Below are 24831 nucleotides of genomic sequence, written 5' to 3'. Positions count from 1 at the left end.
CCACCATTTTATTCATTTCTCATCATCACCGTCTCCTTTACCTTAGCCGGCATAACCGTGGAACGTAAAACTCAAAAATTTCATTTGATTTTTCTCTCTACATAGAAAAAAGGAAACGGAAAAGAATAAAACTCTGATTTGCAATAAAATTATATTTTAACTATTTGGTATTTTCGAAACTTATCGTCACTTACTTTTTAAGACAGAAGAGGAAATATTTCGTTATCATCGTACCGTTACGTACCGCCAGAAATAAAACCCATATCTATATCTATATCTATATCTATATCTATATATATATTATGTGTGTGTGTGTGTGTGTGTGTGTGTGTGTGTAGGTAGAGAAGTTTTACAAAACAAACTAATTCATTTTATAAAATATCTCCTACTAAATACCCGGGTAAGGCAAAAAGAGAAATCGGATCTCAGAAATAAAATTCCTTGACTTTTCCAGGTTTTCCAGGTCGGTGGGAATCCTGATTATGTTTGAACTTACATGAAATGTTATGAGCTAAAAACAACCGATATTAGAACTTTATTTTTACATTGCCAAGATATTGTTGTAATGTTACTGTTATTATGAACTAGGTAAATTTATCATCAAAATTACAGTTAAGAAGCAGGAACAACAAAACAACCTTAAGGAAAAATACGATTAAAAAGCTTCTACAATTTGTCTCCTCCCCCCAAAAATTAAGTATTTTAACTCTATGTTTTCTTGGGGGGAAGGGAGGCAATTGCATTCGAGTAAATATGACATATTAAAGAGATTGTTAAATAAAGAGAAATTATTTTGAGATAAAGAGAAATTATTATTACTAAGAATTTCAGTTTCCTATTCAAACTTCCTAATTTACGTAGCGTAATACATTTATTCCACGTGGACAAATCGTGCAGCCAGAATGGAAGAAATCAGGAACGCTTTCAAAGTTTTGACTGGAAATTCAAGAGGAAAACGACTATTAGGAAGACCTAGGTGTGGATGAGAGGACAATATTAAAATGGATATCATGGGTTAAAATGGAAATAGGAATACAAAGTAGAAACTGGATCCAGTTGGCTAAGGACAGAAGTCCATGGAGAGTTTTTGTGAACGCGGCATTGAACTTCCAGGTTCCATAGGCCATAGAGTTAGTTAGTTTATATATAGGGCTATATCTATATATATAGAAATAGGAATACAAAGTAGAAACTGGATCCAGTTGGCTAAGGACAGAAGTCCATGGAGAGTTTTTGTGAACGCGGCATTGAACTTCCGGGTTCCATAGGCCATAGAGTTAGTTAGTTTATATATAGGGCTATATCTATATATATAGAAATAGGAATACAAAGTAGAAACTGGATCCAGTTGGCTAAGGATAGAAGTCAGTGGAGAGCTTTTGTGAATGCGGCATTGAACTTCCGGGTTCCATAGGCCATAGAGTTAGTTAGTTTATATATAGGGCTATATCTATATATATAGAAATAGGAATACAAAGTAGAAACTGGATCCAGTTGGCTAAGGACAGAAGTCCATGGAGAGTTTTTGTGAACGCGGCATTGAACTTCCAGGTTCCATAGGCCATAGAGTTAGTTAGTTTATATATAGGGCTATATCTATATATATAGAAATAGGAATACAAAGTAGAAACTGGATCCAGTTGGCTAAGGATAGAAGTCAGTGGAGAGCTTTTGTGAATGCGGCATTGAACTTCCGGGTTCCATAGGCCATAGAGTTAGTTAGTTTATATATAGGGCTATATCTATATATATAGAAATAGGAATACAAAGTAGAAACTGGATCCAGTTGGCTAAGGATAGAAGTCAGTGGAGAGCTTTTGTGAATGCGGCATTGAACTTCTGGGTTCCATAGGCCATAGAGTTAGTTAGTTTATATATAGGGCTATATCTATATATATAGAAATAGGAATACAAAGTAGAAACTGGATCCAGTTGGCTAAGGATAGAAGTCAGTGGAGAGCTTTTGTGAATGCGGCATTGAACTTCCGGGTTCCATAGGCCATAGAGTTAGTTAGTTTATATATAGGGCTATATCTATATATATAGAAATAGGAATACAAAGTAGAAACTGGATCCAATTGGCTAAGGATAGAAGTCAGTGGAGAGCTTTTGTGAATGCGGCATTGAACTTCCGGGTTCCATAGGCCATAGAGTTAGTTAGTTTATATATAGGGCTATATCTATATATATAGAAATAGGAATACAAAGTAGAAACTGGATCCAGTTGGCTAAGGACAGAAGTCCATGGAGAGTTTTTGTGAACGCGGCATTGAACTTCCAGGTTCCATAGGCCATAGAGTTAGTTAGTTTATATATAGGGCTATATCTATATATATAGAAATAGGAATACAAAGTAGAAACTGAATCCAGTTGGCTAAGGATAGAAGTCAGTGGAGAGCTTTTGTGAATGCGGCATTGAACTTCCGGGTTCCATAGGCCATAGAGTTAGTTAGTTTATATATAGGGCTATATCTATATATATAGAAATAGGAATACAAAGTAGAAACTGGATCCAATTGGCTAAGGATAGAAGTCAGTGGAGAGCTTTTGTGAATGCGGCATTGAACTTCCGGGTTCCATAGGCCATAGAGTTAGTTAGTTTATATATAGGGCTAAATCTATATATATAGAAATAGGAATACAAAGTAGAAACTGGATCCAGTTGGCTAAGGATAGAAGTCAGTGGAGAGTTTTTGTGAACGCGGCATTGAACTTCCGGGTTCCATAGGCCATAGAGTTAGTTAGTTTATATATAGGGCTATATCTATATATATAGAAATAGGAATACAAAGTAGAAACTGGATCCAATTGGCTAAGGATAGAAGTCAGTGGAGAGCTTTTGTGAACGCGGCATTGAACTTCCGGGTTCCATAGGCCATAGAGTTAGTTAGTTTATATATAGGGCTATATCTATATATATAGAAATAGGAATACAAAGTAGAAACTGGATCCAGTTGGCTAAGGACAGAAGTCCATGGAGAGTTTTTGTGAACGCGGCATTGAACTTCCGGGTTCCATAGGCCATAGAGTTAGTTAGTTTATATATAGGGCTATATCTATATATATAGAAATAGGAATACAAAGTAGAAACTGGATCCAGTTGGCTAAGGATAGAAGTCAGTGGAGAGCTTTTGTGAATGCGGCATTGAACTTCCGGGTTCCATAGGCCATAGAGTTAGTTAGTTTATATATAGGGCTATATCTATATATATAGAAATAGGAATACAAAGTAGAAACTGGATCCAGTTGGCTAAGGATAGAAGTCAGTGGAGAGTTTTTGTGAACGCGGCATTGAACTTCCGGGTTCCATAGGCCATAGAGTTAGTTAGTTTATATATAGGGCTATATCTATATATATAGAAATAGGAATACAAAGTAGAAACTGGATCCAATTGGCTAAGGATAGAAGTCAGTGGAGAGCTTTTGTGAACGCGGCATTGAACTTCCGGGTTCCATAGGCCATAGAGTTAGTTAGTTTATATATAGGGCTATATCTATATATATAGAAATAGGAATACAAAGTAGAAACTGGATCCAGTTGGCTAAGGACAGAAGTCCATGGAGAGTTTTTGTGAACGCGGCATTGAACTTCCGGGTTCCATAGGCCATAGAGTTAGTTAGTTTATATATAGGGCTATATCTATATATATAGAAATAGGAATACAAAGTAGAAACTGGATCCAGTTGGCTAAGGATAGAAGTCAGTGGAGAGCTTTTGTGAATGCGGCATTGAACTTCCGGGTTCCATAGGCCATAGAGTTAGTTAGTTTATATATAGGGCTATATCTATATATATAGAAATAGGAATACAAAGTAGAAACTGGATCCAGTTGGCTAAGGATAGAAGTCAGTGGAGAGCTTTTGTGAATGCGGCATTGAACTTCCGGGTTCCATAGGCCATAGAGTTAGTTAGTTTATATATAGGGCTATATCTATATATATAGAAATAGGAATACAAAGTAGAAACTGGATCCAGTTGGCTAAGGATAGAAGTCCATGGAGAGCTTTTGTGAACGCGGCGTTGAACTTCCGGGTTCCATAGGCCATAGAGTTAGTTAGTTTATATATAGGGCTATATCTATATATATAGAAATAGGAATACAAAGTAGAAACTGGATCCAGTTGGCTAAGGACAGAAGTCCATGGAGAGTTTTTGTGAACGCGGCATTGAACTTCCAGGTTCCATAGGCCATAGAGTTAGTTAGTTTATATATAGGACTATATCTATATATATAGAAATAGGAATACAAAGTAGAAACTGGATCCAGTTGGCTAAGGATAGAAGTCAGTGGAGAGCTTTTGTGAATGCGGCATTGAACTTCCGGGTTCCATAGGCCATAGAGTTAGTTAGTTTATATATAGGGCTATATCTATATATATAGAAATAGGAATACAAAGTAGAAACTGGATCCAGTTGGCTAAGGATAGAAGTCAGTGGAGAGCTTTTGTGAATGCGGCATTGAACTTCCGGGTTCCATAGGCCATAGAGTTAGTTAGTTTATATATAGGGCTATATCTATATATATAGAAATAGGAATACAAAGTAGAAACTGGATCCAGTTGGCTAAGGACAGAAGTCAGTGGAGAGCTTTTGTGAACGCGGCGTTGAACTTCCGGGTTCCCTAGGCCATAGAGTTAGTTAGTTTATATATAGGGCTATATCTATATATATAGAAATAGGAATACAAAGTAGAAACTGGATCCAATTGGCTAAGGATAGAAGTCAGTGGAGAGCTTTTGTGAATGCGGCATTGAACTTCCGGGTTCCATAGGCCATAGAGTTAGTTAGTTTATATATAGGGCTATATCTATATATATAGAAATAGGAATACAAAGTAGAAACTGGATCCAGTTGGCTAAGGATAGAAGTCAGTGGAGAGCTTTTGTGAATGCGGCATTGAACTTCCGGGTTCCATAGGCCATAGAGTTAGTTTATATATAGGGCTATATCTATATATATAGAAATAGGAATACAAAGTAGAAACTGGATCCAGTTGGCTAAGGATAGAAGTCAGTGGAGAGCTTTTGTGAATGCGGCATTGAACTTCCGGGTTCCATAGGCCATAGAGTTAGTTAGTTTATATATAGGGCTATATCTATATATATAGAAATAGGAATACAAAGTAGAAACTGGATCCAGTTGGCTAAGGACAGAAGTCCATGGAGAGTTTTTGTGAACGCGGCATTGAACTTCCGGGTTCCATAGGCCATAGAGTTAGTTAGTTTATATATAGGGCTATATCTATATATATAGAAATAGGAATACAAAGTAGAAAATGGATCCAATTGGCTAAGGATAGAAGTCAGTGGAGAGCTTTTGTGAATGCGGCATTGAACTTCCGGGTTCCATAGGCCATAGAGTTAGTTAGTTTATATATAGGGCTATATCTATATATATAGAAATAGGAATACAAAGTAGAAACTGGATCCAGTTGGCTAAGGATAGAAGTCAGTGGAGAGCTTTTGTGAATGCGGCATTGAACTTCCGGGTTCCATAGGCCATAGAGTTAGTTAGTTTATATATAGGGCTATATCTATATATATAGAAATAGGAATACAAAGTAGAAACTGGATCCAGTTGGCTAAGGATAGAAGTCAGTGGAGAGCTTTTGTGAATGCGGCATTGAACTTCCGGGTTCCATAGGCCATAGAGTTAGTTAGTTTATATATAGGGCTATATCTATATATATAGAAATAGGAATACAAAGTAGAAACTGGATCCAATTGGCTAAGGATAGAAGTCAGTGGAGAGCTTTTGTGAATGCGGCATTGAACTTCCGGGTTCCATAGGCCATAGAGTTAGTTAGTTTATATATAGGGCTATATCTATATATATAGAAATAGGAATACAAAGTAGAAACTGGATCCAGTTGGCTAAGGATAGAAGTCAGTGGAGAGCTTTTGTGAATGCGGCATTGAACTTCCGGGTTCCATAGGCCATAGAGTTAGTTAGTTTATATATAGGGCTATATCTATATATATAGAAATAGGAATACAAAGTAGAAACTGGATCCAGTTGGCTAAGGACAGAAGTCCATGGAGAGTTTTTGTGAACGCGGCATTGAACTTCCGGGTTCCATAGGCCATAGAGTTAGTTAGTTTATATATAGGGCTATATCTATATATATAGAAATAGGAATACAAAGTAGAAACTGGATCCAATTGGCTAAGGATAGAAGTCAGTGGAGAGCTTTTGTGAATGCGGCATTGAACTTCCGGGTTCCATAGGCCATAGAGTTAGTTAGTTTATATATAGGGCTATATCTATATATATAGAAATAGGAATACAAAGTAGAAACTGGATCCAATTGGCTAAGGATAGAAGTCAGTGGAGAGCTTTTGTGAATGCGGCATTGAACTTCCGGGTTCCATAGGCCATAGAGTTAGTTAGTTTATATATAGGGCTATATCTATATATATAGAAATAGGAATACAAAGTAGAAACTGGATCCAATTGGCTAAGGATAGAAGTCAGTGAAGAGCTTTTGTGAATGCGGCATTGAACTTCCGGGTTCCATAGGCCATAGAGTTAGTTAGTTTATATATAGGGCTATATCTATATATATAGAAATAGGAATACAAAGTAGAAACTGGATCCAGTTGGCTAAGGATAGAAGTCAGTGGAGAGCTTTTGTGAATGCGGCATTGAACTTCCGGGTTCCATAGGCCATAGAGTTAGTTAGTTTATATATAGGGCTATATCTATATATATAGAAATAGGAATACAAAGTAGAAACTGGATCCAGTTGGCTAAGGACAGAAGTCCATGGAGAGTTTTTGTGAACGCGGCATTGAACTTCCAGGTTCCATAGGCCATAGAGTTAGTTAGTTTATATATAGGGCTATATCTATATATATAGAAATAGGAATACAAAGTAGAAACTGGATCCAGTTGGCTAAGGATGGAAGTCAGTGGAGAGCTTTTGTGAATGCGGCATTGAACTTCCGGGTTCCATAGGCCATAGAGTTAGTTAGTTTATATATAGGGCTATATCTATATATATAGAAATAGGAATACAAAGTAGAAACTGGATCCAGTTGGCTAAGGATAGAAGTCAGTGGAGAGCTTTTGTGAATGCGGCATTGAACTTCCGGGTTCCATAGGCCATAGAGTTAGTTAGTTTATATATAGGGCTATATCTATATATATAGAAATAGGAATACAAAGTAGAAACTGGATCCAGTTGGCTAAGGACAGAAGTCCATGGAGAGTTTTTGTGAACGCGGCATTGAACTTCCGGGTTCCATAGGCCATAGAGTTAGTTAGTTTATATATAGGGCTATATCTATATATATAGAAATAGGAATACAAAGTAGAAACTGGATCCAATTGGCTAAGGATAGAAGTCAGTGGAGAGCTTTTGTGAATGCGGCATTGAACTTCCGGGTTCCATAGGCCATAGAGTTAGTTAGTTTATATATAGGGCTATATCTATATATATAGAAATAGGAATACAAAGTAGAAACTGGATCCAGTTGGCTAAGGATAGAAGTCAGTGGAGAGCTTTTGTGAATGCGGCATTGAACTTCCGGGTTCCATAGGCCATAGAGTTAGTTAGTTTATATATAGGGCTATATCTATATATATAGAAATAGGAATACAAAGTAGAAACTGGATCCAGTTGGCTAAGGATAGAAGTCAGTGGAGAGCTTTTGTGAATGCGGCATTGAACTTCCGGGTTCCATAGGCCATAGAGTTAGTTAGTTTATATATAGGGCTATATCTATATATATAGAAATAGGAATACAAAGTAGAAACTGGATCCAGTTGGCTAAGGATAGAAGTCAGTGGAGAGCTTTTGTGAATGCGGCATTGAACTTCCGGGTTCCATAGGCCATAGAGTTAGTTAGTTTATATATAGGGCTATATCTATATATATAGAAATAGGAATACAAAGTAGAAACTGGATCCAGTTGGCTAAGGATAGAAGTCAGTGGAGAGCTTTTGTGAATGCGGCATTGAACTTCCGGGTTCCATAGGCCATAGAGTTAGTTAGTTTATATATAGGGCTATATCTATATATATAGAAATAGGAATACAAAGTAGAAACTGGATCCAGTTGGCTAAGGACAGAAGTCCATGGAGAGTTTTTGTGAACGCGGCATTGAACTTCCGGGTTCCATAGGCCACATTGTGTGTTAGTTATTACATTTATTCAGGCACGTATTTACATATTTTGCGCTCGTGTTGTAAATACTTCCCCCCCGAAAACGAACAATATTAGAGTTGAATTCACAGTCTTTGGAGTCGCTGAAATGAATAGTGAATTTTAATCCAATTCAACTTTAAGGTCATACTCCACTCCCCAGGAAGGAGCGACATTTTAAAAATAATCGAAAACGACAAATATTAGTGTTGAATTCATAGTTTTCGTGATCGCTGAGTTTAACGGTATTACTTTTCATGATCTTCAAGTTTATCCTCATCCCTTGGGGTGGAAGAGATGACTTTTTAAAAATAATCAGATAAGCTATTTAGCAACTACTGTAATTAGAGAGAATTAAACACATTTACATATTTTATTGCGTTTGCGTGGGACTCTGCGGGTTGCTAGTTTTAAATATTACTTTATTGTGAATCTTAAAAAAAAAAAAAAAAAAAAAGCCGCCATCTAAATTCTGCCGTCCTGTGCTCGAACACAGAATAGTACTTACCTAAATACGGGCCTGCATTTATTCGGTATTTCTACATATACCTCGCTCATATCACCAATGGTCGTCTATCTGTAAGTTAAAAATACGCCTAAGCCACTTGATCTGTAAACTTTCTTGTCAGTCATAAAACGTTTCTGTGAATATGCTACCGTAATTGTAGTTAAAGTTTTATTTGGTAGGCGTTTAACGTTCTTTTCAGCACCCACTTACAGATTTATTTATTTATACATATTTCTCGACATCTATGACTATAAGCTCATCACGTATGGGAGAATGACGTCCCTCAGCATGCATATTATCTGCGGAAGCACGCAGCCTGGGATCTGTAAGTTAGGTACCTTCCTGGCATTTGCCTCGTGTGAACGAGAAAAACTCAGGAAAATCTAAACACAGGATGGCTGGGCTGAAAAAAAAGTGTTGTTACACAGTCTCGACCGAGCGACCCACTAAGTTAGAGAGTCGTCGACACACACTTTAATGTAGAACTCAAACCTCATGTTCTCACTGAAAATGGAATCCGAGTCAAAAATGAAGTGAATGATTATCTAAGCATGATGGGTGTTAGTTCTTAAGTTCTAGGGTCAGGAATATATTCTACAAACTAGAATGTTAATAGGATTAATATATGTGTGAACACAGAGAGATGGGTAACAGTTAATTAATGTTCAAAAAAATGAAATGAAATTTTTAAGTTTTACGTCCCATGTATATGACGGCTAGGCTAAAGGAGACGGTGATGATGAGAAACGAATGAAATGGTGGAATGAAGAAAATGGGAGAACCCCGAGAAAACTAACGCACACGGTGCTTGTCCACTACAACGTTCACTTGCTGCGCGCTGGGATCGAAGCAAGGACCCCACGCACAAAAGGTGAACGCTATACCACTGAGCCACCGCAGCTAATTACTGTATAAGTTGTGGAAATGTTAAATATCAATGTAGATAACACATTTTCTTAAGGAAAGAATTACTTGGACATTTGTGTTAAGCCTCAATATACAATATAATTTATAAAAGTTAAAGTTTATTTACCTGAGTGGTGACATTTAAAACAATGCAATATATAATTTAGTTTGTTTAGTTATTTCAATGTAATTTCTTTTAATCTTTTAATTATGTAACAATTTAAAATTTAGGACAACTGTATTGCTTCGAGCAAACAAAGTAGTTAAAGAAATCCTGGACTCGGAAAGGGAAAGAAAATATTAATTTCATAAAGTGTAGGACGTGCATAAATTTATCAGCTTTCTTAAGCTGACGAAGCTAGAATTAACAGCAAGGAATTCGCATAGCCCAATTCGCTCTCGCTGACAAAATGTTAAAATGTATTTCAACAGCCAATGACATTCCGAGGTTTCGAAAATTTCATATTAATGCATGTAAAATATACGATGTATAAGATAATATAATGTTTTCCATTTAAGTATCAAGCGATAGAAATGCATTCTGTTAACGATCAGATGACTAAAGAATTTATTTTGTCGAGTTATAAGGTTAACAAACTCTTTACGATTTCTTACTGAAGGTTATGACTTGTTGCATGTTTATGGGAGTTATTTGTGGAAAATGTAACAACTCTTACTGCATCCCAATGCACTTCGATTGCACTAAACGACATTTTCTTTTTTTTTTAACTTCTCAGAATTTCATTTTGCACTTTTCCCGTAAGCCCAATTGAAAAATGATGCGGTTTAATTATTCGTAACAATAAAAATAACATGTAACAACCAAAATATTACATACAATTATTATTATTTATTTAATTAATTATGAAAAATTACTTATTTATTTAATGTTGAAAAAAGAATTAATTGTGAGGGGAGAAAATATTAGGATTTAGGATTTGGATTTCTGGGCTTTCGGCATCTAAGGCCATTTAGCCCTTCACGATTTGAGGGATGACGTCCCTCGGCGAGCACACAATCCGGGGAAAGGGAAGGAATAAAGGATTGGGAAAGGAAGGAAGTGGCCTGGGACCTATAAGTTAGGTACCACCCCGGCATTTGCCTGGTGTGAATGAGGAAAACCCAGGAAAACCTCATTCAGGGTGGCTGGCCTGAAAAAGCTGTTACATTTTTTCGACCGAGTGACCCCACCGGGAATCGAACCCGGGACCGCTCGCACCGAAGGCGAGAGCGTTAGCGACTACGCTACGCGGGGCCACTAGGGAGAAAATATGTAGTATATGAAATAATAAAAACGTGAAAAGTAAAATGTAATTAAAACAAACAAAAGGATAATAAAAATAACAAGCAGAAGGTACCACTATTAAAGGAGTGAACTGTATATTGAATTGTATATCTTCATAGATCATTGATGATCGTTGTCATGGTAACGATAGCAGCAATATCTTTAAAAGCCACAACACAGTTAAAGTTGACAACAATGGAAACTGACAGAAATTCCTACGTATAATACTGGACACAATAATCAGATACCTAATCACAGCTAAATTCCATAGAATCGTTGATAACTAACCAAATCTGATATGCCATGTTAAAAATAGCAAAAACAATGCATTTAAAGGCCACAACACAGTCAACATTACGAACAATGTAAACTGCGACAAATTCATATGCACATAATATTAGAATTCCATGTACAGTCATCAACAAAAGTTTTTTTTTCAATTTGATGAAATTAGTTTTGTAAATGACTTTAGAACGAAAAGACTATTTGAGTACAGTTTTCAGTAAATTAAAAAGAATGTGATTTTCTGTACGTTCCACCCACATCACTGTTATTCCCAAAATAAGTTTTACCAAATGGAAAGAACTTCTGTCGTTGATTGTACATAATAATAGGATACTTAGAGCCTTTCTATCTCAACTATGCTCCTTCTGGCGCTGCTGTCGATATGTGATTTCCCTACGTCTCTCGAAAGAGGAGGGACAACTTGTTACGGCCGAGATCTTTCAATTGTTAGATGCGGAAGCGTTGCCACAATGAATTATTTCACGGATTTCACTGTCCTCTGTCTTGTTATTCATTCTAAGTAGCCTACGATCTTCACTCGTCAAGACCAAACGGCTGAATGGCAAATTGGCAACACAGCGGAGGACATTCACTTCTTTTCCGTAAGCAAAGGAAGGGTTTGCTCCGTCAGAGGGTAGCGGGGATGGGGCCGAAGTATAGTTCGCATAGTTTCTGAGAGCACAGGTGGAATAGACAGGCTCTAGTTGGTGAGACTAAATTTCCGCCACTCCCAATTTCGTATTACAGACATATGAATGACGGGCGTAAGAAGGAGCTCATTTTTATATTTCGCTACTTAAAATTTAGAACTGATAAAAAAAATCGAAAATGATATAATAAAGTAAATATATGGGCAACAAAAAGAATGTTGTAGGGTCCAGTATGAGGACAGAATGTTTTTCTTTCTTTTTTTCCTAAGGAGAGCAGATAGGTCTATGGAAGAATTCTGAGAATCCTCACACCAGGAATTTGTTCAAAATGTATTGCTGTGGAAGTTATATATATTTTGAGACAGGCTGATAAAGAAATGTAATTTTGAGTTTTACGTCCCACGGTTATAGGCTGATAAAGACTCTGTGCGTTGCAGAAGTATCGGTGACTGATGATATGGTTCCAAAAGATCGCTAGCATAGAAGATTGGACAATTAAAACGTGTTAATGAAGTTGAAAGAATAGCAACTACCTGAATGTTGGAAGATCAAATTATGTCGAATATAGCAAAGTTTTAGATCAGACTATTCGTCATTTCTTCGGTCGTGACACGGGTTATTTCAAGATGTCCAATTGTTACAAGGCTGTAAAGGTTAGGGGCGGTCTTCGATACATGACCTCTTCGTAAAAGCTTTCTGGGCTACATCCACGAGATACAGCTTATGCAAATGGCTAATCTATTTATTTCTTTACCAAATTTCTAGATATATCTACACTGCAATCATTGACAATGAAGAACAAATAGAAAGACCAAATGGGAGAGGATCAAAGTGTACATTTAAACATTTGCCTGGTGAAACATGAAAACCCTGAAAAACGTTAGTCAAGATGACAAACCACCAAATATGAACCTGGGATGTTTTCATTACGAATTGAGGACGCTAACAACTAGCTTAGGCCCACTCAGTAAATTACAAAGTAATGACAGTGGAAGGGCCTATTTACAACCAAATTAAGAAGATATTTAGCTTAATGAAGCAGTTTTATCTTACCATTTGTTTAGGACTCAGGTTTAAATAAATTCGTAACCAAGAAATCGTTACAATAAAATAATAATAATAAAACCTTAACATACCTCGTCTCCTACTTCGTTTATAAGTATACTAATAAAATCAGTGTCTGCATCTTTCCTGTAAAAAGAAAATTAGAATTCATTAGCTTCAATACTTTCTTCTAGTCACAATGTTATAATTTAGTATTGTAAAACGTGTCAACTTTGGACACTACGTGCACATTCGAATTTTCCTCTCCTTTGTCTTTGTATTAACCTGCATAGAAATCTTCTTTTTTGGGAGCAAATCTGTCAATTGTTTTACAGAGTGAGTTTCAGTGAACGTAGAATGCTATATTAAGAATTAATATTGTTATTGTGCTACTTTATTGCTTTCTTCAAACGCTTATTAAAGGTATGAATATTTCTATTACAGTCCAAGCATACACACACACATATATATATATATATATATATTGTAGAGGATATCAGGCTTAGCGCCTATTTTGAATTCTCCCTGTATGTTATTATTATTCTTCAAACTAGAAATTGTAATTATTAAATAATAAAGAAGAGACTTCCCTATATTGTCACCTCATCCCAATACAAATTCATGCTTACCATTCTCTTCCTAGTTTTCGTAACTTCATCAAAACAAACTCAGCCACGCCATTTCAGCAATTAACAAACTTCCCTATTGACCAAGATAATTTTGATGAGCTAGTCACCCACGTGCGGAGCACCAGGAAGAAGCGAAAGCAGGGAAATAGAACAAAACCAAGGGACACGGGACCCTCGAGGTGAGAAGTGTGACGGAAGCCGCCAGGAACACACTTTGGACCGCTATTCAGAGTCGTACTAACAGCAATTGAGAGACGGTTGGCACGCCTGGACCCTCACCATCCACTGCATGACAGAGATGTCATTCCGAAGAGGCCAGGACATCTGGAAGCTGTTGCCCTGAGGTCGAGAGGTTCTTCACTCTCGAACGCGAGGCCCGGGATCGATACCAGACGGAAACACTCAACGGATTGGAGGATAAGGCTTCACCAGATATTTGAAGAGGCTCGTCACATCGAAATGGTTGAGGTACAGTAAAACCCTTTCCTTTCCTAACCTTTGTGTCTCTGTGATTTCTTCTATTAGAAAACATGCATTTCATTTCATTCATCCCCAATTAATTACTTCAGCGCTGTACTGCTCAGATCCCCACGTACTTTCTCTCTTGCCATGCGAAGTGCTATCCCCACATTCTTTTAGTAAAAACTGATAATTGAAACAAATAACTGTGGTTGTAACCCCACAGTACAGTACAGCAAGATATATAGGGTAAGGCAAAAAGATGTTCACATTAAATGGGTGTTCTCTTTGTTTTTGTTTTGGAGAATAAACCGTGGCGTGTTGATATTCCATTGAGGAACGAAGGAAAATAGTTGCCTGGAAGGAAGTTTTTCAGTCCTCAAGTATCGTAGAAGAAAAATTCACGGCCTGGAGCGGACGGGATGCATCTTCGAGCTTGATAAGTCGTAGGATCTACGAGTAGTTTGTAAGGAAGGACGAGGTCCGTTCAAGACGATTGCAAGGGAAACAATGGTAGAAAGAGATCTGTCTGAACTGAAGAGAATATCATCCTCGTCCAGGGAGCGATGGTAGCCAGCCCAACCAAGGCCTCGCGCAGACTTTCTCTAAAGATTAACATTTCTCAAAGGTCAGTGATTAGAATTTTACAACGTGACTTAGGAATGAAGCCATACCACTTGCAGATTGTGCAGTATCTCAAACGATGACATTCTGTTCATGTTTTCTGATGAAGCACCATTTCACATCAGCGGTCGTGTGAACAAACACAACTGTATCATCTGGGCGACCGAGCACTCGCAGGATGTTCGCAAACACATGCGGGATTCCCCCAAGGTGAACAATTGGTGTACAGTGAGAAAATTTGGAATGATACTATCCTTCCTTTTTGAAGAAGAGACCGTCAGGGAAGAGAATTACCTTGCCATGCCTTATAATTTCACGTGAGTAAACCCCCATTTAATGTTAACATCTTTTTGTCTCACCCTGTATATTATTATTATTATTATTTATAAGGAAAATGTTGTTATTACATGTGGAACATTTCAGCCTGAGATATGGTAATGACACAATAAAATTAAACTTTTATTATTCAAAGCCAGACATGGGGTAGCTTTGGACACGGCCAGAAACAGAGAAAAGGTATTTGGTATTCACTGTCCAACAACTATGTGCCGGAACATTTGAAAAAGGTTCTAGGCAGTCATGGCAAAAAAAAGAATAAGGACTGAACTAGAAAGAAATATCACAGAAGTCGATTTGCCTGTTTTAACAGCATTCGAGAAGACTCAGAACAAGAAAATGAAGATAATGTTGCTGGGCGTGAATGTAACATATAAGAGAATGGTTCCCCAAAAGTGAACGTTGGCACTTTCATAATTTCCTAATTCCATAGAAAGAACAAAGTCTACAATTACGCCTCTCTGATTAGATAACGCCTTAGTAAAGACAAATTCTTAATATCTCTATATTATAAGAAGTGGTAGAGCTTAAGTGTGCAAGTAGAGGGGGGAATGAAGGGATAAGTTTGTGAAGAATGACGAAGAAGTCTGTGATGTGTTAATGGCTAAAATAATTACTGTTGTACTAGTTCCTAAGGTGGCTGGCATTAAAGACACATGCAAATACAAATTTTTGTCACCTCTGGATGTTGGTAAATACAGAAGTATTAGATAAGACAGTTTAGAAATGAAAAAAAAAAAAAATTAGTATCTACTTATCATTTCTAAGGTTAACATTGGTCAAATCAGTTGTTATTGCTCCGTTTCAACTTTAACCTTGGACAGTGACAATTTAATTATTTCTGTATTATTTTCACCGAATGTTAGTCATATTGTGTTAGAAAATGTTTGTAAGCCATCAAACTGAAATTTTCAGAGCAAAACTTTTCTTGCACCACTTGATATAATGACGTCATTTACGTTAAGTGTTCAAAGTTGTCCCGTTTCGCAGCACAGTAGAGACCCGCAAAGTCGACCTAATGTGGACTGCGAGGGTGACCAGTTACCGAAATTGTCGAGTTTTACGGACTAAGAGGTAAGTTATTCAGAATATTTTATTGTATATTACTCTAATGTTAAGTGCTCAGATTACAATAGGCTACTGCCGTACATAAGACTTCAGGCAAGCTGTTAACGGCTAACTACAATAGAAAAAAAAAGTGAATCGTGATTGACAACGGATACTTGACTTCTTCAACCACTTCGTTACTGATAGCGGGAGTGGGGTAGAATGGAATTTCTACGGGGGGGGGGGGGATAAAATGTACCACCAAATTCGTTCGACAGATCCAAGAATTAGTATCACAAATGGGAAGGGCCAAAAACTGCAGAAAATGAATACCGTAACAAATCTTTGATCACAACATGCGGACAACCATATGCATAAATACATACTGTACTTATAATAATACAGTAATTCAGACATACCTTTACTGTTTGCACAGTGCAAGTGATGTTAGAAATTATTAGTCTAGGTATTAATAGACCAAAACAATATTTCATAGGTAATGTTCCGCTTAGCCAGCAGAAATCAATTGGCGCTTAAAAAAATAATAAAAAAGATCGTGGAGTCATATGCAATGTTGCAATATCGGGAGTCCACTTTGGGAAGCTCTACTGTAATACAAAATTAGAATTTTTTACAATTAAACAAAACTTAGTAATACTTCTAGTTTCACATTATTATTATTATTATTATTATTATTATTATTATTATTATTATTATTATTATTATTATTATTATTATTATTATTATTATTATTATTAATAATAATAATAATAATAATAATAATAATAATAATAATAATAATAATATTTTTCTCCTCAACCATAGGTTGGTGGACAACATGGACAACTTTTCTCTCCCTTGGGAGAGTTGTTTTATACTTCGATAAGGTCTCTTCTTCATAACTGCAGCTAGATATTCTATCCATACTTTTCCTCTTTCTGGTTTTCCTTCTGCCATTCCCTCTATCAGCACGGTGATCCAATCGAAGTGCCGAATAAAATGGCCAAGCATGCTGTTTCTTCTGTTTCGTATTATCTTCATGATCTGTCGTCCTTCATTAGCTTCCTTTAGTACGTCTTCATTCCTTTCCTTTCGGTCCATGATATGTGCAGCATTCTGCGCAAACACCACATTTCAAACGCTTCCAGCTTGGATATTTCAGCTTTTCTCAATGTCCACGTCTCTGATCCGTAAAAGCGCCACGCTCCATATCAGGGTCTTAATAAATTGTTTACGAACGTCCAACGACACATTACTTTGTGTTAGAAGTCCTCTTTTCTCATTGAATGCTTGTTGCTTGTTTAGACTGTACTATTCTGGAACTTACGTCTTTTTTACTTCTTCCGTCCAGGGATATTAGACTTCCTAAATAGGGAAACGTCTTAACGTCTTCGATTTTCTCCCCCTCTAGCCATACATTTGTCTTCTTCTTTTGCACTTTATCACTTTGGTCCTCTTCTTATTTATTTTCATTTTGCATTATTATTATTATTATTATTATTATTATTATTATAAACACAATACTTTGTTGGTAAATATAAAATTAATCATGTGAAAATAAAGAAAACAAAGATAATCAAGAATTTGGGAACCACATTCGACAGACACTTAAAATTTTGTCAATCTGTAAATCCTATTATACAAGGAGAAAGAACAATTGGTTTTATTATCAAACAACGGCCTATATTTCAAAATGATAGAACGTATGTGTACTTACACAGTTACTCGTAAGATCTAATGGATCGCGATAGCTCAGTGGTAGAGTATTCACCTCTGGTGCATGGGGTCCTTGGTTCAATTCCAGCTCTTGCCAAGTGGGCTTTGTGGTGGACAAACACCGTGTGCGTCGGTTTTCTCGGGGTTCTCGCCTTTTTTCTCCCACTTTACTCATTCCGCCATTGTATTCATTTCTTATCATTACCGTGTCCTTTAGCCTACCCGGCATAACTGTAGGACATAAAACTTAAGAGTCTTCATCCCGGCGAAATTAAAATACCGCTAATTTTACAGTAATTATGTGATATCTTCAAATAGATAAAAGATAATCGAAATGTGGAACAAGAGCGTCCTAGACAATATTATTTTACATGAGAAACCGTTATCACGACTCACTTATCTGCTTTTGATTTCGAGCCATTTTGAAAATCGGCATTTATTTTCGCGTTTCTAAACAGCTGAAAACAGAAAGCCACTAGGTGACTTGTGATAACGGTACCTCACGCAAAATAATATTGTCTAGGGCGCTCTTGTTCCACATTTCAATTATCTTTTATCTATTTGAAGATATCACATAATTACTGTAAAATTTGCGGTATTTTAATTTCGCCGGGATGAAGACTCTTAAAGATTTCATTTGACTTTCACTTCATTTCGTAAGATCTAAATTAGAATTCCAGTCTAAAATGGAATAACATTTCTACAATTTTAACAAACATAATCGAATCTGTACAAAAGTGTTTTTATTAGATTATTGTGTTTTAAATTGAAAATGAATTGCTACTTCAATATATACAAGCAATGGAATAAATACTGGGGATGAGAGAGCCTAACTAGCAGAAGAAAAGCTACCGATAAAGCTTTTATACGAGGGTAATTTCAAAAGTTACACTGAAAGATATTGTGGAACTAAATAATTTATTGTACAAAATACGTTTATAGGTCTTTAATATAATCTCCATTCTTGCTTAAGACAACTTCCCAACGTTCTGGTAAATTCTGTATTCCGGACAGGACACCTTCATTGTTGAGCTGTCTGGTCATTCGGGCCATCTCACTGGAAGCTTCGTTAATTGTATCGAAACATTTTCCACGCAAGCTTCCTTCAATTTAAGAAACAAATCAAAGTCTGCTGGGTTCAAATCAGGACTATACGGTGGGTGGGGAAGTATTTCCCTTCCATACTTATCGAGTGCTTCTTTTACTTGTAGGGCAGTATGCGGTCTTGCACTACCGTGCAAAATGCTGGTCACTATGTGTAATCCGACCTGAATCGAGTTCACCTTCCATTCTAACATTGAATTTCTCACAACATAGCCATGTGAACCAGCAAACACAGACACAACCGTCAAGCCCAAACTCTCACTCATAACTGACATAAAATTGAACTTGATCACACCATTCAAACGGTCGCGCATGCGCTGTGTGCAAGACTTTTGAAATGATCCTCGTAGGAAAAGTACTGGATAATATACAATGTAATGAATACTGTTTACATAACATTGGTTTCAAAGCACCAAATAATAGTATTAGAGGTTGTACAACTTTAGTTTCTGTACAATGGAAATGTGACATTTTAAGAAGTTTGACTAACTCTTTTAATAGATACATTTTAGGCTAATTATATGAAACAAATTTGTAAAATTTTATGAGATCTGACAAACTTTTAGTGTGAGGAATCTAATTTTATGCTGCGAAATGTAATTTTAATACAACTTTATTACCATAATTAGTTTTTTTTTTTTTCGTGGTCGCAACAAAGAGCAAAACCAGCACCTTTTAACTTTTTATTTTTTTAAAATAAAAAGTCCTTTAACAATATTTTAAACTTTTGTTACAGACTGTGAAAGAAGCTGGAAAGCGTTTAGTTGGCAAACACGATATAACCCACTTTTAGAGGTTAAGATTTTAAATTCGAAGTATTGACCGGAACGCTTTCAAAGTCTTAACTAGAAGACCAATCGGAAAACAACCACTAGGAGAACCCAGGCGCAAATGGAAAGACAATATTAAGATGGACCTCGCAGATATAGGAATACGAAGTAGAAACTGGATCCAGTTGGCTAAGGATAGAAGTAAGTGGAGTGTTTTTGCGAACGCGACATTGAACCTCCGGGTTCCATAGGCCATAGAGTGAGTGAGTTAGTATTGCCCGGAAAATCTGATCTTGACATTTGGTAAGACCACAATTTCGAGATTAATACGCGAATTTCGACGATGACGACGACGAAGATGATGGTGATTATCATTATTATTGATTATTAATGATTATTGATTAATGGTTGTTAATAATAATAATTCTGCCATTATTGGCAAGTCACTTCCATGGTCCACGGTCTTCCGCTAATCTCTTCGTCTTCACGTACGATTTTTCTGTTTTAATATCGTCCACTAATTGTAGTCTCCTTCTTCCCCTCCCTCCATTTCTTGCCACCATAAACTCTAACACATCCCTTATTATACAGTTCGTTCTTAGTCAATGTCCCAACCAGTTTTTCTTCTTTTTTTAATAATATTTAAAATTATTTCGCGCAAATGCATATTTAAAATTACTTGAGACATGCTGCAGCCTCTAAATCACACTTTGCGCTTAATTACAATAGCTTTTCCCTGGTTCGATCTCAGCTCGCGCAGTGTGGACTTTGTGGTGGACAAACACCGTGTGCGTGGGTTTTCTCGGGGTTCTCCCGTTTCCTCTCACTTTCTTCAATCCACCATTTCACTCATTTCTCATCATCACCGCCTCCTTTAGCCTAACCAGCATAACTGTAGGACGTAAAACTCAAAGATTTCATTTTTTTACAAAAGCTTCTAGCGAATGTGAGATACGAGTTTCTCAGGTTAATCTTAAAGTAACTTTATATAGTTCATTTCTACTTCTACGGACAACTAAAGGAGAGCCAATGAAAATGGTGGAATAAGAAAGTGGGAGGAAACGGGAGAACCCCGAGAAAACCAACGTACACGGTGTTTGTCCATCACAAAGCTCACTTGGCGCGAGTTGGGATTGAACCAGGGAAAAGCTATTGTAATTAAGCGCAAAGTGTGATTTATAGGCTGCAGCATGTCTCAAGTAATTTTAAATATGCATTTGTGCGAAATAATTTTAAATATTATTAAAAAAAGAAGAGAAACTGGTTGGGACATTGACTAAGAACGAACTGTATCATAAGGGATGTGTTAGAGTTTATGGTGGCAAGAAATGGAGGGAGGGGAAGGAGGAGACTACAATTAGTGGACGATATTAAAACAGAAAAATCGTTCCGGGGTGAACGCTCTACCACTGACCCACTGCAGCAACACAGTTCGTCGAGGTAGTCATTGTGAGTTGATACCAAAAGTGAGAAGCAATCTAAAGACGACGAGTGTGTATCGGAGGATACGTTAAAAGATGAAAGCAGTTGTAATAACATATTCATACTGCGCACCGACAACTTCTCCAGAATAACGGTAATAATAATAATAATAATAATAATAATAATAATAATAATAATAATAATAATAATAATAATAATAATAATAATAATAATAATAATAATAATGCGACGTTGCCACATAGTTAATTTCAGATTCCCAACAGCGGCTGAAGGGATCCTCGGAGGGCATTTCGTTACATATAATTTTCGCTTTATTTTGGTCTGTAGAATAGTGCTGTATGTTGTCTGTGGGCGCTATTTTTTAGAACACTTGATATATATCGGGTGTTCTAAGAATGGCGTCTACGAATACAGAGCACTCTTCTAGAGATCAAAATAAAGCGAAAATGTTATTTGATGAAATGCCCTCGGGGGTCTCCTTCAGCCGCTATGGGGAACCAAAATTTCACAAAGTGGCAACGTCGCAGAATAACTTAGAGCCATTAGCATTACTCTACGAATACAGCAAAGCAGTTGAATCGATTGCTACACTAATAAGTGATGCTAGTATCAATCAATACCGAATTTAGCTGCCATCTGGAGAGAATTGATATAATTATTTGATAGATTGGTAGATCTAGTCTATGGTTCTTTATTTACGACGTTGCCACATAGTGCAATTTGTGTCTCAAGACGATGACTCGAAAGGTATACAAATATATATATATATTTTTGCTTTATTTTGACTTGTAGAATAATGCTGTGTGGTCCGTGGGCGCCATTTTTAGAACACCCGGTATATATTAAAAATGTAAATTTATAACATGAAGACGTACCTATGTAAAGAAAAGAAATCTGGATACGGAACTTGTGATTTTAGTTTCTCTGCTTCTAACACTGCTAAATCTTTCAAAGCAGATTGCAGATTCTGAAAAGGAAGCATTCTTTAGTTACTACTACCAAAGTATAAAAGAAAATTAAAATAAAATAAGTATTTTCGTACAAAAAACAAGAAAATAAGTTATTCAACTACCTACTGGAAAAGTTTGCTATCTACTCGATATATTTGCTTATAATCATCTTTCTAATTAACTATTGATTTGTCACTGATCTGACATAAAACTGACACGTATGTGTCCCAATATGAAAGTGATTCTGGCGACAAAATCTACAGGAAAGAATTTTCCTGACTTTTCCCGGTTTTCCAGAATATTTTTTGAAAATTTTCCTGATATGTGATTAGTAATACTGACTTTCCCATGTTGATGAAAAACAAGACCAAGAAAACACGACCATGACGATATACAAATAATATTTTTTCCCCTAATCAACTAAAAATATGAATAATATTTAAAAAAAATACAATTAATCAATAATATATAAAACTACACGAACTGACATAAAATAACAGGTACTTCTGGTTGATGTGGAAAGTTCAAATTTGGAAAGATTTTAGCTTTTCGGGACTAACACACAGGAAGAAAATTGCCAAAAGGGAATATTTTTGTTTTTAAGGGGTCTAAAGGGGGGATGAAGAAATTCCCATGTTATTTAGAAGGCGTTTTCGAGGGATACAAAATCTTATATTCTAGAGAGTTGAAATAGGAAAGGAAACTTGAAACTCGGTAGAATTGTGAGTTTAAGGGGTGCGAGGCCCTAGGCCAAGCAAAGGCGGGGGTTTGGGGGACGAAAATCCCAGCTGGCCAAATTCAGGAAATATTAAGAGCAAATGCACTAAGTTCACTTTTGATGGAAATGCTGATACATAAGAAATGCGAGGCAGTAGGTTGAGCAAATGGGAAGGTTTTGGGGGTAGAGCCCCCAGTTAGCTGAAGGCTAGTTTAATGTATAAAATTGAAAATGACTATGTTTGTGATTCTTAATTTCTTGAACCACCCGACCAATCCCGATCAAATTTTCAACATGGATGAGGTTCGGGCTTGGGATGAGTTTTATCATTTCACTTTAACGGAGCAACGTACGGGAGGGGGACACACATAAAAATCAATATATATAAAAATGAATGTGACTATGTTTATGAATTAGTAACTCTTGAATCAAACGATCAATCTCGATAAAATTTTCAACATGGATGAGGTTCGGAACTGGATAGCCCACGTCGCGGACAGACCGAAGTCAGTGCCTATCAGTTAACTTACTGGTTGAGGCAGCCCTGCTCACGAGTCAGGGCCTACTATATTCTCCAAGCATGGCGCTTGAGCATTATAAGGCAAGTTTACGTTCCGCCATTACAAGTATCAACTACCAAACCCCACGGTGTGACCACAGCGCGGTAGAGCCCAACCCAAGTCCGAGAGTCCTAAGCGAACCCGAGGGGGCTTTAATTGTTTTCGGCTCTATCATTCAACGGCTACCTCTTTTATGTAAAGGTACTACGAACACATCGAGATACTCTGTATCTCATCCCGGATCTAATGGTACAAGTCACGTCACTATTTGGGATTGAGACCGGCCTCTTTTCCTGGTATAATTCCTCCCTTCTATTGGGATGAGAAAGTATTATCCAAAATCCTGGGAAAGATATTTTTCTCCAGTCGCCGTTCAGTCACCACCCACGCAGCAAACTAGCCTCCCCCCGCCTCCGGTAGGATCGTCCAAGCAATACGGGACTGCTTCTCTTTTACGTGTTGAGGTACCGTACACGTTGAGATACTTCGTATATCTTCCCGAATTCAATGATACATGTAAACTACCAATTGGGAAAAGAGTGGTGAACACTGCTGTCCCCCAGTAGGGCACCCCCAGATGAACTACCTCTCTTTTTACCGTGTTGGGGTACCAGACCCAATGGCACATGCTATTCCTCCATTTGGGAACCAAGTTATTCTTCCCCCTAGCAAAGTTTATTCGCAGTACAGAAAGAAGTTTAGATTAGGTTCAAAATGAGTTGAACATACGAATATAAATCAAATAATAATATGCGAGTTAGTGATAACAGCATATATGGATATTTACCTATATGTTAATCCTATATTCCAGCTACTTTAAACTTAAGTTCCTGAGCCCAAATAAACTACGTCACTTGTGCGTGTGTTCTCCAAACAGCGAATCACGGAATTGTAGCTTCGTGTTATTTTAGAAAACAAGTAAAAAACAAGTTAAATCAGAATTCCAATATTTAAAAAATATAGACTGAATGATTGTCTGCAAGACAAAATTGTATTTTAGACCTTCTCCTCTTCATTTGCTTCAACCTACAGTTTTTTGCACCAAAACCAACCACGTCATCTATGGGTATGTTTTCTAGGTAGCTACCATTATCTAAGTTAAATCTATCGTGATTTGCTGCTCCTAAATTCATGTCTTTCCTTTATGTACCTAGACGACGATGAAATTAAGTCATACCTAGGTGGAAAAAATCTCTAGTGACGGGCATAATTCAACGTTATATCTCATGTAGTGTTACACCAATGTCCAATGTACACTTATGACCATATAAACAGGAACACCCCCTTTTCTTTCAAAAACCCTTGTTTCTTTACAAGTAGGTACAATTATAGAAAACTAAAAAACATATTCTGTGCCTCTTCGAAGCCTTTCATGGAAGTTTAAGTGTCAAAAGCATAAATGTTCATTTTGCTCAGACCTCTTTCACTCTCGCAGTGGCAGTTGTTCGTCGCCCTCGCCCTTGTTGTCCTCATCCTCGCGTCATTGTGGACGAGAGATTAAGAGGGTGAGGATGCCCTCGAGAGGGCCACCCTCGCCAGGATGAATATCTCTGGTCAAAACATATTACCATGGGAAAAGGTAAAATTTTTTAGTGTGTTTGGGTGTGTGTGTGTGTGACTGAACTTCTCTACTTCTCAAAAACGAATCTA

The 24831-nt window shown here is 36.9% G+C and overlaps 1 protein-coding gene across 3 annotated transcripts in view; it reads right to left on the bottom strand.

Moving 5' to 3' along the window:
• LOC145675487 (uncharacterized) overlaps nt 1-24831 on the bottom strand; it is a 184349-nt gene that overhangs the window by 8905 nt on the left and 150613 nt on the right. For 2 of the 3 annotated variants that reach the window (XM_081745928.1, XM_081745929.1), the window contains 2 exons: nt 21829-21920; nt 12918-12972 (listed from right to left, as the gene is read on the bottom strand). In XM_081745928.1, coding sequence (XP_081602054.1) covers nt 12918-12972; nt 21829-21920 — 147 coding nt within the window. Of the gene's footprint in view, nt 1-8655; nt 8725-12917; nt 12973-21828; nt 21921-24831 lie in introns of all 3 variants that reach the window. The other variant, XR_014129130.1, reaches the window with a different exon arrangement.

The sequence above is a fragment of the Thermobia domestica genome, chromosome 18, assembly GCF_964235325.1.
Source record: "Thermobia domestica chromosome 18, izTheDome1.hap1.1, whole genome shotgun sequence".
Taxonomy (NCBI): domain Eukaryota; kingdom Metazoa; phylum Arthropoda; class Insecta; order Zygentoma; family Lepismatidae; genus Thermobia; species Thermobia domestica.
Note: the sequence above shows the minus strand (reverse complement) of the source record. Positions and strands in the feature narration are given on the sequence as shown.